Source organism: Lactuca virosa, chromosome 1, assembly GCF_052849685.1.
Source record: "Lactuca virosa cultivar CGN04683 chromosome 1, Lactuca_virosa_CGN04683_v6, whole genome shotgun sequence".
Classification (NCBI taxonomy): domain Eukaryota; kingdom Viridiplantae; phylum Streptophyta; class Magnoliopsida; order Asterales; family Asteraceae; genus Lactuca; species Lactuca virosa.
Window position 1 is genome coordinate 174,856,875 of NC_136426.1, and position 17,237 is coordinate 174,874,111.

Here is a 17,237-nt window from a genome sequence, read left to right on the forward strand (position 1 = left end):
TAAGTACCTTTTGTTCTATAATAAGCATAATTATAGCTAAAAGTAGATATAATGTAAAATATATATATATATATATATATATATATATATATATATATATATATATATATATATATATATATGCACATATCAATGGACCCCATGTTGAACAAAGCAATAATAAGAATAGCATAAATAGTGGCCGGCTTAACCACTAGGCCAAATGTTTCACCACAATCCACACCTATTTTTTGGAGGTTTGTCATCCCTTACTCGAAATGAATCAACCTTGGGTATAACTCACTAGGTAAATTCATTGCCTAACTTATTTAGATATGTGCTCAGATTAATGACCCTAACTTGGGTTAAGGATTAGCTTGGACTTTTAGAAGGCCATATATTATGTGGTGAACTTAAATCTTGTTTTGACATGTTTATTGTTAACAACATCCCTAGTTTTCCAACATGATTTAAGTTTACTATTTTGGGTCCATAATGTTTTTTCCACAAAACATAAACTTTGGATTTTTAGAAATTTTCACAAATGATTTTCTTAAGTATGATTTCAACTAGACCCTGAGGGGTGTTACAGAGGTAATTCTAGGATTTGAGGGGAGTAGTGATGAATATCAGTTTAAACTTAAAGTCAAGCATTCTTCACTTTATTTCCATTTTATTTTGGGTTTAAACAACTTTCTTGCAGTGTGTAAGCAAGCTGCTTGTTAACAGTAAACCTTGGTTTGTTTGTTAACAATAAACCTTCGTTTTGGTTGATCGGTTCTACTGTATTGAATTATATCTTAGTTATGCCATGTTAGCATGAACTACATCTGTGATAGGGTTCCTTTACCACAATCCTCCAAACAGAGTTCTTCCCCATCATTATTACTTAAAAACAATAAACATATCTATTAACAGTTTTGGAAAACAACTTGTTTAAGAGCTTCAGACAAAGATAACCTCAAATATATATATAAGACGTTTAAAGAACAATTACAAACAAGTAACAAAACTCTATCAAGGATCATTGTTAGCATAATTAAATGTTGGGCTCTTTTTGTGTGGGACTTTTAATTAACATTTTAGTTAGGTTAACCTTATATAGTTTTTCTATAGGGAAATCTACTATAAAGTCCCCACATTTTAACATCATATTCAGTTAAGTTCTTATATTTTTGTTTATGATTAACTTTCGAATACCGACAATTGTATTCAATTTGACCATTTTTACCCGGTTAATAGGCCATTCACTTTTAAAATTTACTTTTGGTCTACATTTTAAGTTTTATTACAAATTTGGTCCAAAATTTTACACTTTTTGCATAGATTTCAAAATTTTGTTATAAATTCATCCTAAATTTAGTTTTTTTTACATATATATATTTTTTTCAAAATTTTGTTACGAATATGTTATTTTTGCTTTATAAAACCATATTTATACAAATATATATATATATATATATATATATATATATATATATATATATAACTTTATATTTTCTATATAAAAACATTTTTGTTAAAAAAAGGTTTTTAAATGTGAAAAATATGTTAAAATATTAAAAAAATAGTTTTTTTTTTCCAAAATGTGTTTGAATTACATAGGTGCACAAAAAAAATAATTTTTCAAAAAATCAAGATATTTACCCGATTAAAAATAGTTTTTTCAAAAAAATTTATCAATTTTTTTTGTTATACAATTATTTATACTCTTTATAAAGTTACTAAGTTAAAACCCGTGGAACCCATGGGTGATAATTTTAAATAGAATTAAAAAATTGATTATATAATAAAGTAATATATTATTAATTTAGAAAAACTTATGCATTGTAATTTTGTATTTTTTTAATAACTTTGTTATTTGTAAGTATTTAATTACACATGTAAATACATCTATTTTATAAAAGGCATGAGTTTGTATAATGCAACATAATATCACTTAGTAGACAAACGCATGGGTTGTAAAAAAGGCTTTATTCTTATTAAACCCTTACTTTTGGTGTATGATTCTTATTGAACATATATGGGTTGTAAAATCGACCACAAGGGAGCGCGTGGGAAAGAAAAAAAGTTTGTTGGCTAAAACGTCATTTTTCCTATTGTAACTTACCATCCCAATAAATCTTTAACTCCACTGTCTCCATCTTTTTTCTTTCATTATAAGATACCTCTTCCATTTATTTCTTTTTAATATTGATTTTACAAAAAGAAGAATTTCCTTTATAAAATGGCACCATATACTTGTGGATTATTGGTAAATTAAAGATCAGCAACTTTTGCTCATAATTTATAAGTAATCAATATATTAAATGACTATATCTCTAGATTATTGTAAGTGTTTTTATTGCCTTTCTTACCGAATATATAATAAAGATACAAGGGTTTCTCTTATATAAGTTCAGAAATCGACATTATTATAATTATAATATTTATATAAATAATGGCCCGTAGTATATACAAAACTAAAAGCATGCTGAGTACTTACTATTCGACTACAATTAAAAAACCAACTTGATTATTACCAATATTGTCAGTATCGTCCATTATTAATTAAAAAATATTCAAATATAATGATATAGTTACATTTAAGTTCCAAACCCACTTGTGCTTTTAATATTTTTTTTGTGTTTTCAAATCAGCACATATAATATAACCATCTGCAAAACTAAAAGAAACATTGTCTTCGTAAAAAAAAAGTACTCATTCAAAACATCTCTTAGAAAAAAAATAATAAGAAAGTTTAACTTACAAAAAAATAAATTATTTGTGTGAACGGCATATAATAAATATGGTACAAAAAATTGACGTCTTTCTAACTTGAGTCATGAACTTTCATCTAAGCATCTATGAGAACCAATTAAAGAGAGTAGCAGCAAATCTTAACTTGCATAAAACTTGAAAGAAGAAGCAACAGGACATATATATGCTGAAAATACCCTCCAGCAAGATTGAGACGGATCCAAGGGAAATCACGGTTAAAAATAAAAATACTATTGATAATTTAAAATTGTAATAACCAATCAAAGTTTTGTAAAAATTTATTAATTTATAAAGACTTTCATTTGTAAGTTTATTATAAAGTTTATTATATTTGTCATAAATAACTAATATTATATTACTAACTTTCTCTTTATTTAGGAATTTTGAAAATACTCCTACTAATTACCATTAGCTATAAAATGTCTAGATTCATATAAAAGATAATTAGAAACTTATTTATGAAATGTAATATGGTGGAACCAAGAATGGAAAAACATACGGTCATCTAAGTTTATTCGTTAACCAACAATATTTGTTGTGGGATCTAATATTTGTTAAAATTTGTGATTTCATTGATATTATTAGTTGTCTGTTTATTTCGTTGATATAACTCCTAAATCTTCACCCATTTGAATTATTCTTATTCCTAGGTATAAATTAGGAAAACAGGAAATAAGTAATTTATGTATGTACTTCTATGTTCTGTGACTCCTAGCTATTTGTGATCCCATATTTCTTAATCTCATATATATGACCAAGCTTTAACAAAAAAGAAATGAATTTACTGTAAAGAACCTTTTGCAAACGACAATGCCTTAAAAAATACTGTTGAAAGTATAATGCTATAATATAAAACAAATTAATTTCTTAACGTTGGTAGGGGATTTCCTAAAGTTCATTACTATTGATGGCAGACTGTAAACAAATTCATTTCGATCTCTAGCGGATTTCCTAAAATCCAAGACTTACTATTAGGTGTTGTTTTGTCATGGTTTTAATTGCCCTCCCATAAGCTTGCTAGTTGCTAACATCTTTGGGGTTTTATTCGAAGTTCATTGCAAAATTCTAGTGGGTTTACCAAAATTGTTTGCTATAATGGCATATTCTCATGAAGGTTCTAGTTCTGGTGCTATTTTGGTACTCTTTTTAAAGAGATTGCCAAAATTCATTTCCATTTCGGAAGTTTATTGCTATAATGTGTAGGGACGAAGAATTGTAATTATTATACCATAGATAGATTCTAATTTAATAAATGATAACAAATGTTTTTCTCTGTGAGCTTATCAGCATTCAAATCCTTACAGGTGACATCTCCCACCTGATAACCAAAACCAAGAACCGGTGAAAAATGTTCAAGAACATAGATTAACAATAGATTTTTACTACCATTCAGCTGCAATCCTCTACTACTTTTATACAATATAGAGCTACAACATTTAAGCAAGTAGACCTTGTTCCATTAAACCAAGCCCATTTCATAGTAGTTGTTTAAAGTTAAACCAAAAACCATAAAAATAAATATGTGATAATGTTATAGTTAAAAATAAAATAACATGGTCAATATGATGAACAAAAACTTTTTTTTGCTATTACATGCAATTTGTGTTTTTTTACTTAGGGGGACGTTCAAAGAATTAGTTCAAAGAGAAATTGCCTAAATGCTCCACTAACTGTAGAAGCAATGGGTGCAATACGGCTGAAAAACGCTACTCCAGACCTCCTAGATCATTCATTGATTAGGCATAAATTTCATGGCTGCAACCTACTTTGAAGAAATCAATTAATAGAGATGTTCAAATGAATTTTGTTGTTATAGGCTGTTTAAGTATATGATAACAGTTATGAAAACTAAGGGTATTCTGGTCAAAATAATACCAATCAAAAGCCTTACATACATAAAAATGAGATTAAGGGAGACATTAAGTGACATAAACAGAACATGAACACAAAATACTTTTAGCATGATAATTTGCATACTCATCATATTCCTAATCAAGTAAATTATGATTAGCGGATACAACAGTAGAAGGTCACTATTCATATCCCTCCCTAGTAATCTGTAGGTAACTCCTGGATAACATAATCTGGAAAAGGCATCATATCTAGTTTCATGTCAAATCATATTATAATAGAACCATTTCAATGTTCACTTCGAAGTTATTATGATTAACTATTTGAAACTCGGACCATTTAAGTAACATTACATACATAAAAATAAAATTAACATAAAATTAACAAAAACCACATTTTGATTAAAATAATACATACCAATGAAAGAACTAAGTTGAAACTATGGTATTTGTGAAACGGAAGTCAACGGAGAACAAATGAAATTGTGAAAAAGATATACATTGATTATGGAAGATGCCTGAAAATGACAAATTCTAACAACAAATAGAGAACCCACAAGTTTCAAGCAATGAAATCGTTGAAACTTTCATAACTTACTAAAACTCAATCTACAATAATGTTGAATATTAAAGAAAATAATATTGCCTAGAAAATCCAGAGAGAAATGGAAGAAATGAGATAGTGAAAATGATGGATAAGATGAAGTGAAATTAAAATGGTACCTGCTTTATATTCCTGTCAGAGACCGATCTGAAACATGGTGGTGTATAATCGAAATATCAATTTTACCCATTCGACTGATCATCTAATGTACTGTTTTATTAAAAAACATTAAAAGTCAGTGTAACAAACTTTTGACTTTCTTACCTTGAGCACATATTGTAGAAGTGTTGACTACACTCTTCACAAGCTAAAAACTTATGTATAAAATCGAAAATTGACGTAAATGCCATTTGACTTTCTTCATTTTCAACTCTCACGGATAGTGAATGTAGCAAAACCCATAAACCACAGCTGCAATTAAATAAAAAAATAGGTTTTTACAAAATATAAAATTATAAGATTGATAATAATATATTATATAACTGAATCCCCTTGTACCATTTTTGCTACCACGACAAAACATCTGTACATATAATAGCCAAAACCAGGATTTTCAAAAGTATTAATTTTGGTATCTCTTTTATAAAAAATTGAAAAAAGAAAATATAAAATTTACCCAATATCCACGTGGGACTTCTTTTCCACATATCTCAAATTTAGTAAGACCACCATGTTAAGTGTTGTTTTTTTTCAAATGGTGACAAAATATTTGAAGGGTATAAATCGTCAAAATTCACAAGTATATCAGCACTTCCTCGTCGACACCTACAATGTTTAAAATTATAAACTAAGTAAATAGAAAAAAGAGTAAATTACACGAATGGTCCCTATGGTTTGGGATAATTTGCGCGTGTAACATCCGGATTCCCGGGTATCTTAAATTATGTATTTTATTGAGTTTTGGAGAGAGACTCGGCGAGTAGGCGCTCAGACTCGCCGAGTAGAGTCGCGAATCTCCATCCGGGTTAATGACCGGACTCGGCGAGTCCATACGTGGACTCGGCGAGTCCACGTTGTTTAATGAAACCCTAATTTCTTGGGTTTGGGACCTATTTAAAGGCCCTTATGGCCTTCAATGGCGGCCACCAGACCATAGAGAGAAACCCTAGAGTGCTTGAGCGTTTTGAGAGAGAAAGGAAACCATTCTTGACCTTGGAAGTGTTGTTTAGCAAGAAGAAGGAGGTACTAGCCAAGAGGAAGCATAGGAGGTTGCTATTCTGTGGATTTGGAGCTAAGATCTTCACATTTGAGGTAGTAATTCGACTCTCCTTCTGTTCTTATGATGATCATATGGATTTAGGGTTTCTTAGACCCTTTGTTGGTTAGATTTGATGTCTAAATAGCCCCTTCTGGTGATAAGGCTTTGGATCTGGATCCATAGAGGTCCAGAGAGCCTTATTCATCAAGCTTTATGAAGAACAATAGAGGTCATGGCCTTGGGTTAAGGTATTTGGGGCTAAATCATCATATATGGTCATATAAATGTTGCTTGTGCATCAAGATCGAGACTTTACGTGATTATAGTGGTTGGGAAGGCCAGATCTATGGATTAGAGGAACAAATCTGACCTCAGGAGGTCATTTGAGTTGGTGCATGACATGAACTCGCCGAGTCCAAGGGCAGACTCGGCGAGTAGGGTTAGGGTTTCCCGTGAATCACTCAGTGAGTGACTTGCCGAGTTGGGGGAATGACTCAGTGAGTCAGAGGGGGAATAGAGGACTCGAGTTCACGACTGAACTCGCCGAGTCACATTTGTGCACTCGGCGAGTCGGGTCAAAAGTTTGACTGTTGATTTTTATTGACTTTTAGGGTTTGGTCAACTTTAGGGTCTTTGAGCTATGAGAGGGGTAAAATAGTCTTTTACCCTTCTGAGAGTACTAAGAGGAGGAATAGTCTAGCCTTGAGAGATGTATTGATTCAGAGTGTTTATTTCATATGATTAGGCGGAGGCTAGACCCGACTTTACAGAGTTCAAGCTTTACCGAGTTACCCGAGGTGAGTCTTCTCACTATACTTTACCTAGAGTGGTAATTAGAGCTATGAGACAGAGTATTGTGTATGCTTTTGCATGATGTGATTTCTATGTGTTATATGCTATGTATGTTACAGAGTTTTTAGAGTTAGGACCGGAAGGTCCACAGAGTTAGGGTCAGAGGACCCATAGAGTTAGGGCCAGAGGGCCCACAAAGTTATGGGACTGGGGGGTCCCACAGAGACACTTTGACCAGAGTGTCAAACAGAGTTATAGCCTCGAGTGGCTAATATGTGTTATGTGTGGTATTTTGGGGAACTCACTAAGCATTTATGCTTACAGTGTTGTGTTATGTGTCTCAGGTACCAGCGGGGATCGCGGGAAGGCGCCGGCTTGATCAGTACACACGCGGGGAGATTTTATTATGATCTTGGGATATGATGTTATGTGATACAATGGTGTTTTTATAACGATTATGAATGAAAACGTGTTTTATAAAATGTGAAAAATTGTTTTGAAAATTTGGGCGTTACAGCGCGCTTGGTCCCTAACTAATTTTTTTAACTCGGAAGGTCCCTACTGTTTGTTTTATTATGCTCTTGGTCCCTACTGTTTGTTTTTGTTACTCGCTTGGTCCATATCTTACCTAAAAAGAATATTATTTAAATAGAGAAAAATGGTGGGGTAGTTAAAGTGAGGTGAGGGGGTGGGGTTGGGGTGTGTTTATTTAAATAAATTAAAAAATCAAGGGAAAAATAGTCTTTTTAGGTAAGACAGGGACCAAGCGCGTAACAAAAACAAACAGTAGGGACCTTCCGAGTTAAAAAAATAAGTTAGGGGTCAAACGTGCAAATTACCCTAAACCATAGGGACCATTCGTGTAATTTACTCTACAAAAAAATGAAACAAAGAAAAGTGGGTTATTTAAAATATGAACCTCTTTGAAGGGTGATAAGCTGTCATTAATTGCATGAATTTTATAAGAGTAGCTCGAGTATTTGGTTTAATCGTCTTGTTTTCAAGAATAATGTCAAAAGCAAGAGAGGTAGCCTCTCCAACATCATAAACAACACGTGCAATCTATAAAAAAAATAAGTAATTCTAAGCTTTAATATTACAAATATAATAAAAAATAAAAATCTTATTTTTATAGAAAAATGAAGAATTGATTCAAACCTGTCCAGGGTCTGAGAAGTTTGATTAAAGAAGCTCATCATTTTCATACTTTTCATCTTCCAATTTATATGAACTACGTAAAAAAGTAAAACATGTACTTAAAATTAAAAACTCATTAACATTGTATACACAAAACAATATAGCTTCTTAACGCTTGTATACCTTCCTAATTGTGTATTAATCCATTTGAGTAAACGATCAGAAGTTCTTCCATCTTCAATAGAAACAATTTTACTTTTTCATCTTTCCCATTCCAGCTACCACCCACAAATTTAGAAGGTGGGCCCCATAATAGTGAAGGGTAGTGACTAATAGAGAATTATCGCATAGATTAGTGTTTATCTGTGCTGCCAAACACGGATAAAAAAGGAATTTGTTGCTAATCCATATAATAATTAAGTGACTTAATGAAAATATTAAGAATGAACAAGTGTAACCTTACCTTATTGGCACAATCTACTCGTGTCATTAATATAATCCCTGGATGAACAACATTGGCTCCATTGAAAAGCCTAGCAACCTTTTCATATTGGGGCTGTGAAATTAAAGCTAAAAGATTAAGCAATGCGTCAGAAATATTAAGATTGTGAAGAAAACATATAAGTACCTTATAATTTCTGCAAGCTGGACACCTGCAAAGAGTAATAACAGAAAGAAATTAGGGCTATAAATGGATAACATTTTTTCAAAACACCCCGGTGGAAGATATAGATTGACTCCAGGGGACAAATTGTTTTCATGAAAGGTATAAATTCAAGAAATTTCTAGGTATAAATAGACCAAGTGTACTATGGGTATGGAGGAGAAGAAGTGAATCCTTTTGTAACTAAAAAAATAGAATCTTTATAGCCATTAAACTTTAGATATTTCCTTTTAAGGTTTAGAAATCCTTCAATTTTCTTCTATGGCATGACTGGTCATTTCTGTTCTTAATTTCTTTTCCAGCAACAACATCCTGGTAGGACCTGATTGCTCCATCCTTTCCAAATCGAGGTAATTTGTGGATTTTAGGTAAAAACACTCTACTTTACTCCAGATTGATATGATGAATTCCAGATTTTATTTAGAGAAAAATCACTGGATGAAACAATTGTCCCATAAATTTGTAACGGTATCCATTTGGAATAACAGAGGTTTTGAAATTTTATATTTATGTTTCCAAATACGGAAATCATGAAAAGAAGAAGCAGAGTAGAGCATAACTTCACGTAAAGGAAATCAAAAAACTGACAGCAGAAAATTCCTCAAAAAATAGGGTCAAAAAATAAAAAGAATGTAAGTGATAAAACGTACATCCACGTGCGATGGTATACATTTGAGAGTTCGATTAAACTTGAAGGCCTATAAGAAAACGCAACAGAGGGTCAGGGTTGGTAATCAGGAAGAAGAAAGATGAAGAACATTGGGTGGCTAAACGGAGAAAGTAATTTCTAGGGTTTACGGTTTGATCCAACTTAGAGAGAGATGAATAAATTGAAACCTTAGATCATGAAAAAAAAGGACTGAGGTGATTCAACCGAAGCAGAAAACAAAAGAATATGAGAGCGTTCCGATTTAAACATTACAATGTTTAAGAACTAAAAACAAAAAATGAAATAGAAATCAATAAATTGGAAGCGATGTTAAAGTCTCAAGAGTATTTGGATTATCAGTGGAGATTTGGAGTGTAGAAATATACAGGGGAATGGATGATAATGAAGTAACTCAAACACCATGTTATGGATGAACAGGAAGGTATTCTCCGATTGTTTCTTTTGGGAGTTCTGGTTGCTTCAAACAACGACATGGGGGAGGCGAGCCCTAACCTGAAAAGCGAGACATGCAGCAATAGAAGAAGTAGCGGAACCTGTTGATTGCGGAAACAAAAAAGGCGTTGAATCAGCTCACAGCAGTCCAAGATAACCCTTCACATCAAAACATACCTGAAAGAGAGAGGCGAGAGAGAGAGAGAAGAAAACAAAAAACCAAAATTGAAGCTTACTTGTACATTCATTTGTTGTCGAAGAATAAGGATGCAAAGAAAAAGAGAAGAAAGAGAAGAGAGATAAACCAGATGAAAAGGTGGAGGCGGTGGAGCTTGGTGGTGGTCGATTCAATATTGTAAAGCCTAAATCCAGAGAAAGTTTGTGAGGATTAGGGTTTAGATCAACAGATATGGTGTGATCTTCCTGATTTAATGGGATTATGCTTGATGATCGGTTAAAGATTATATGATTTGTTGATATTATGAGATTGATTGCAATGAGAATTTGAAGAATACACCGAGTTCTACAACATTTGAGCGGAATGACTACATAAAGGGCAAAATAGGAATTTCACATAGATGAAATGAGCGGGAAAAGCAAAGACGGAGGGACTAAGGAGGTGTCATGTGTCATCTAATGTACTGTTTTATTAGAAGAGAAGATTTTAATAACAATGTTTAGTAATAAATCTTTGATTTTTTGAAATTTGGGTAGAAAGTGTAAATTTTGGAGTAACTTTCAAATAAAATTTAATATTTAGGACAGAAATATAAATTTTGGAAGTAGATAACATGTTAACCGCATAAAAGGGGAATAAAAAATATGAAAATGAATACAAGTGCGAGGATTTAATTGAATATGATGTCATAATATATAAACTTTATATTAGATTTTTTTTTTTTGTCTATCTATAAGCGCTTTATTTTCCTTTTCTTTGTAATTAATTTTTAAGGTCAATAATAAAACCCTACTCGTTTTCTCTAGATTACTATCAATTTACAAGAACGATTACGATGACATGATGTATACAAGTTCATGTACAAAACCCTAAAACGAACAAGAACACCCTCTGAAGATATTCTGTTCTGTGAAGACGATATGTGAATAATGACGACTTATAGCTCTGTTCATGAACTTATAAACCCTCTCCAGCTGAGAGTTTACTCGGAGTTCAAAGCTTCAGCTGCTTGTCACTTTCTCCCCTCCTATCTTCGGCCTTATTCACTTTCTACCCAATGTCAAAGCCCATATGCGTCCTATCCAGAGAATCAGCCCACTCAGCACATGTAGCCCAATACGCTTTACAACACAACCAAAAGCTCTCTGCAACCAAAACAAATTAATTTAGTTTAATTTAAATGTAACAAACTTTACAAAGTTAAGATTTAATATTTTGAGATACTTTTCACTTAACAAACCTTTACATACGTTCAGACTTCAGAATATAGAATATTTAGCTTACAGCTGTCCAGAATATAGAATACTTTAGAATTCTTTTCCTTTAGTGGGTCTCCGAATATGATGGATACAAATACTTTCTGGTTAAAAGTCTCTCTTTCTATTCCCACTGTCCTTTAAAGCACTTGATCACCCATCTACCCTCCAACAGTTTCACACCACACATGAAAGTCTCACCTGTGTACATATCACAAAAATGAAATTCCCAACTTAGTTTACGCTTTCAAAGTATGAAAGAACAGATATTTTCGAACTGTATTCACATATTTTTTCTATTTTTAGATAATTAAGTTCCTTTTGTCAAACGAAGTTACCAGTTTTGTTACAGAACCCTAATCACAAAACACCCCTAATGTGTGACAAACCACCTGTCATTTTCTAACCCCAGTGATAGCAGTAATCAATGGATCCACAGCAGAACCAGTTACTTACATTACATATATGGATGGGATACAATTATACAAATACCTAACCTAATTAGATAGGAGCTGATATCTGATTTTGCATAAAACGTATGATATAATTCAATAAATTTCTGATTACTCAAATTATATTGTACAATTAAGCATACCTTTTCTACTGCCACACCCTTATTGTCAAAGATGAGGAGTCGAAACTTGTCTCGGGCAGATCGCTAAGCTTCGGGCATGACCAAATATCAAGACGTTTAAGGAATGGGAGGTGTTTTAAGACCTCTGAAAGTGATTCCACATCCATAAAACCATCGAGTGATAGAGAAGTTAGAGATGATGGAAGAATAAAGGTTGATGAAGAAGTAGTAGTGGCATTCCTCGCTTTTTTTGCCACTGCAAATGAATCCACTTCTGAATTTTCTCCATACAAGTGTAGTTCAACTAATGAGGTTGGAAAATTCTGAAATCCCCACTCTGACATAGGCTTTTTTAAACCTCCAATCGTTAGTTTGCTTAAATTAAGAGGCCATGACCCAGAAGGAAATGAGTAGTCCATATTTGGACAATCATTTATACACAATTCTTTCAACGAGGAGTCGAGCTCGTGTAAGGTCAAAGATGTCATTGAACGACACCAACCTATCACCAACTTCTCAACAGTTTTTGGACAGGTGTAACTCTCTAGTGAGTTACAGTTGAGAAATATCACTTCTTTAAGAGATCGCATGCTAATCGCATTATTCACCTCTTTCTCTCCCAATGAAGCTAATTTTTTACAATTTAGTACCTCCAACTTGTGTACACTAACAGGTTCTCCCAAGTGTATCAGTTCATCACATTCAGCAACATATAGATCTTCAAGTGCCCCGAGATGCTTTAAATCTTCTCCATGTAGTTGAGTAAGTCCTTTCAGATTCAACATTTCCAATGAAACAAGTGATGAAGACACACCAACCATGCTTCTTAACACTGCTTCATAACATTCTTCTATACGTAAAAGCCGAAGTGAGGGTATCAACTCAATTGACACTTGAGCTAGTTTTGGACAACGTCTTATAGAAATCTCATGGAGACGAGGAAATGGTGTAGCAGTTCCATGGTTGTCACCACCACTAAGTAACCATCTTTGCCAACCTGGCATATCATCAAATTTCAAAACTTCAAGTGATGGAAATGCAATGTCAATTGACTCAAAACCCACAGTCTTCACCTCATTCATCCTTGTAACAAAAAGTTTTCGAAGTGACTTTAGATGTCCAAGTGGTGGTAAATGTGTACTTGTACAACCACAAAAAGTAAGCTCTGTTAAATGATCAAATGAGGAATCGCCAACCCAAGTAGGAAATTTTGTTCCCTTGTAGAACAAAATTTTCAGGTTTCTTAACTTGGGACAAGGCCTTAGCTCTTCAACTACTTTATACTCATTCATCTCATTCCGAGAACCATCAAACACATTACTCCATTTCATTTCCAAAACATCAAGACCCTCCTTTTGATGTAAGTTAGCGTCCTTTGCTTGTTTTGGATCTATCACTTTGTCCAACCCCATAATGGAAAGTTCACCTTGAAGATCTGATAGGCTCTTGAGCTCCGATATTTTGAACCCGTTTTCTCCTTCAATAATGACCGTGGGAAGAGTTTGTAAAGTCGTCAACCCACCGATCCCTAACGGCATCTTGTTCAGATTCGGAGTACCACTTATGTCAAGATGTCGCAGGTTTATTAAGTTTGCAAAACTTTCTGGCAATTCAGATAACTGATAACAGTTACGAAGCAACAAGGTCTGTAAATTATAAAGGTGACTCACTTGTTCCGGTAAACATGTGATTGCAGTATCAGAAAAATTGAGGTACCGCAGATGCTTGAGATTGCCAATGGATTCTGGTACCTTTGTGATTTCCTGATTAGCTGCACTTAGCACCCTTAAGAACTGTAGTTTAGGAAGTAATTCAGCAAGAAGATTGTCCAATAAGCCATAACCTTTCCCACCAAGTGATGGAATCAGTAAGAGAGTTTGTAAGCGTGTAGCTCCTTGTAATTCTTTAAGCCTTCTATATGATCCACATCTTGGACTTACAGAAAAGTGACGAAGCTTCTTGAAGGTTTCATTTGTGTTGGACATGTTCATCTCATCATCCAATCTAAAGTAAAACTCTTCTGCGACACTTGTTGCCAAGTCATTGATCAGGGTGTGCATTGTATATCCTAATTCACCAGTCGCTGAATGTTGAATAAAGGACTTTGACTTAAGCACTTGAAAATACTCATGACCCAAAAACTCCATTGATTTGCTGCCTTCTGATTGGGACAGATATCCATGTGCCATCCACATTAGGACTAATTCATTCTTGTTAAACACATAGTTCTTGGGAATTAAGGAGCAGTATGCAAATGATTGCTTCAAATGTGAAGGGAGATCATAGTAGCTTGATCTTAGAGATGCAAGAATCTCTCTTCCAATCTGCACATCCTTCATCTCAGTATTCAACAACATTTTCCACTCATTAACATCAATTTTTGTCCTCAATGACTTCCCAAACATTGTCAAAGCCAAAGGTAATCCACCACATTTCTTCACAAAACCTTCACCAAGCGATTTAAGTGTTGGCCTTTTGTCAAAGTTTTTTTCACCGAGCGCATGTTGAGCAAGTAAAGACAGAGCATCTTCATCTGACAAAACATTAAGATTGTAAGGTTCATCAGAGCCCATTATGCATGCAACCCAGGAATCACGGGTCGTAACTATAATTCTACTTCCAGGTGCCCCTACAAGAAGAGGGCTTAGGAGATGTTCCCACATCTTGTAGTCTTTGTTCCAAACATCGTCCAGAACAAGTAGGAACCTTTTCTTTAAAAGTTTATCTTTTAGGGCAACCTGAAGCATATCAAGATTAGAAAAGCTTTTGTCCTCCCCACCTACAACTACAAAAATAGCCTTGCTAATAGTGAATAGATCAAACTCTTCAGAAACATTGACCCATGCCCTGACTTCAAAGCGATCCTGCACTTTGTAGTCGTTGTACAAAACTTTTGCAAGAGTTGTTTTGCCAATCCCACCCATTCCAACTATCGACACTACGCTCACATTTTCATAACATGCTTCATTCCTCAACAACTTCACGAGCAGTGCCTCTTTATCCCCTTCCCGACCCATGATTTTGTACTCATCAATCAGTGAAGTTTGCTCCCAACGTCTCGTTGTTCTATTTGACCTTTCAACAATCACATTCAACCCCAGATTATTTCTCGCCTCAAGAAGATTATTTAGTTTGGTGCCTATCTCATCAAGCCTAGAACTCATCTGACGACCGTACATAAAGCTTCGATGAGTGAAATTAGTATAAGTTGGGATGAACTTCAGTACCTTACTGGTGCTGACATAAGATTCTTGATTCAACTCGCGTCGTATGGCTTCGGTGGCCAAATCATCGAGTACATCGTCTATGTCGTAAGCCAAATCCTGGAGATTGTTCACCCACAATTGAACAGCTCTCTCTCTTATCTGTTTCTGGCCTGCATCAGCAAGCATAGCTTGGATCAGCAGCAATGACCTCTTCCATTTCTTCAGCTGAGAATCGATTCGTACGGATCGAGCCAGCCTCCTCAACTCACTAGAGGCGAGTTTCTCAAACACCTTAGTTAAGAACGCGCTAACAACGATTTCAGCCATTGGAATTTAGAAAACTAATCCTTTTTTTGTTGAGGGTTTTGATATCGAAAGTTTGACGAATGCAGAGTATTTAAAGGAATGACCTGCCTTTTCGTCTTATACCGTAACTTCATTTTTTTCTTTTTTTTTTAACATTTGACCATTTAACTTGTTAATTATGTTCACATATTATCATTGTCACTTGCTATATAGCAGATGACAATGGTAATATGTGAACATATATAACAAGTTAAATGATCAAATATATAAAAAAAAGAAAGTTGTGTAAATGTGAACAATTTTTTTTTTACAAATTTCTTAAGTTTTTTTTAGAATTTCTTACAATATTTTTATGATATTTTTTCACATTTTTTTTATAAATTTCTTAATTTTTTTTTATAATTTCTTACAACATTTTTATGATATATTTTTTTCTTATAGGTTTTTCTAATACAATGTTTTAAACTTTGCTTATAATTTTTTTTTCAACTTTTTTTATACTTTCATATAATTTTACTACAAGTGCTTTTAAACCAAATATTTTATAAATGTTTTAAAATTCTCTTACAAGCTTTTTACTTGTTTTTGTTTTTTTTTGTTTTTGTTTTTGTTTTTGTTTTGTTTTGTTTTGCTTTGGTTTTTTTTTTTTAATACAATTTTTCTATAACTTTCATATATTTATTTCTAAACTTTTTTTACAATATTTTTAAAGTGTTTTACAGATTTTGTATGACAATTAAATATTTTTTATAACATTTTAAAATACTTTCGTTAAATATTAGTTTAAAACGTTGTATTAAAAAAATTAAAAGTTTATAAACTTCTAAGTAAAAAGCATTAAAAACTTGGAATAATTTTAAAACATTTACATTATATTGATTTTTTTGTTTTTTTTATTTGGTACGTAATATTTTTTTTTTACTATTTTTTAAAAGACCCTCCATACTTATTGTTACATATTTAATTTATTTAATTTTATTGTTAGATGTTATTTACTTTAAAAATATTGTATATGCTTCAAAACAAAAGAAAAAAATATATAAGAGGCTATATAAAACATTTCACAAAACAAAAACATATTTACTAATTAAAAAGTAAAGTTTAAAATTGATAAATATTTAATTAATATTTAGGAAATTATGGATATTTTAAAAATAATGTTTGAAAAAAATAATACAAACAAATATGAAAAATTAAATCGCTATTAAAAGTGGGGAAAATGACTTATTAGGGTAATTAACTTTTCGTTTTGTTCACATTTAGGCAACTTTCTTTTTTTTGTACACATTTAACCATTTAACTTGTTAATTTGTTCACATATTACCATTGTCACCTGCTATAGCCAGTGACAATGACAATATGTGAACACATATAACAAATTAAATGCTCAAATGTGTACAAAAATAAAGAAGTTGCCTAAATATAAACAAAGCGACAAAGATGGTTACCTTTGTAAGTCATTTTCCCAAGGAAAAATGAAAGCGTGTACAACTGTCACGCCACCGGTCCGTGAGGTTTCCAAAAGAGTAATTCTACAGAGACCCAATTGCTTTGAGTATTTCCTATGTGAGGGTAACATTATTTATGTATGGAGCGTTTATATTTAGACAAAAACTGCACAAATGGTCCCT

At 32.8% G+C, this 17,237-nt stretch overlaps 1 protein-coding gene and 1 pseudogene across 1 annotated transcript; both read right to left on the reverse strand.

Annotated features, from left to right (window-relative positions):
* Positions 1-5,375: 5,375 nt before the first annotated feature.
* On the reverse strand, positions 5,376-11,681 carry LOC145124212 (sulfhydryl oxidase 1-like; annotated as a pseudogene).
* Positions 10,949-15,653, reverse strand: LOC145161536 (putative disease resistance RPP13-like protein 1). The gene is made up of 3 exons (XM_079081086.1): positions 12,116-15,653; positions 11,505-11,721; positions 10,949-11,409 (listed from the first exon to the last, which is right to left on the reverse strand). Exon 1 carries the CDS (start codon positions 15,625-15,627, stop codon positions 12,121-12,123), a length of 3,507 nt encoding a protein of 1,168 aa, XP_078937212.1. The 5' UTR covers positions 15,628-15,653; the 3' UTR covers positions 10,949-11,409; positions 11,505-11,721; positions 12,116-12,120.
* Between the last annotated feature and the right edge of the window lie 1,584 nt (positions 15,654-17,237).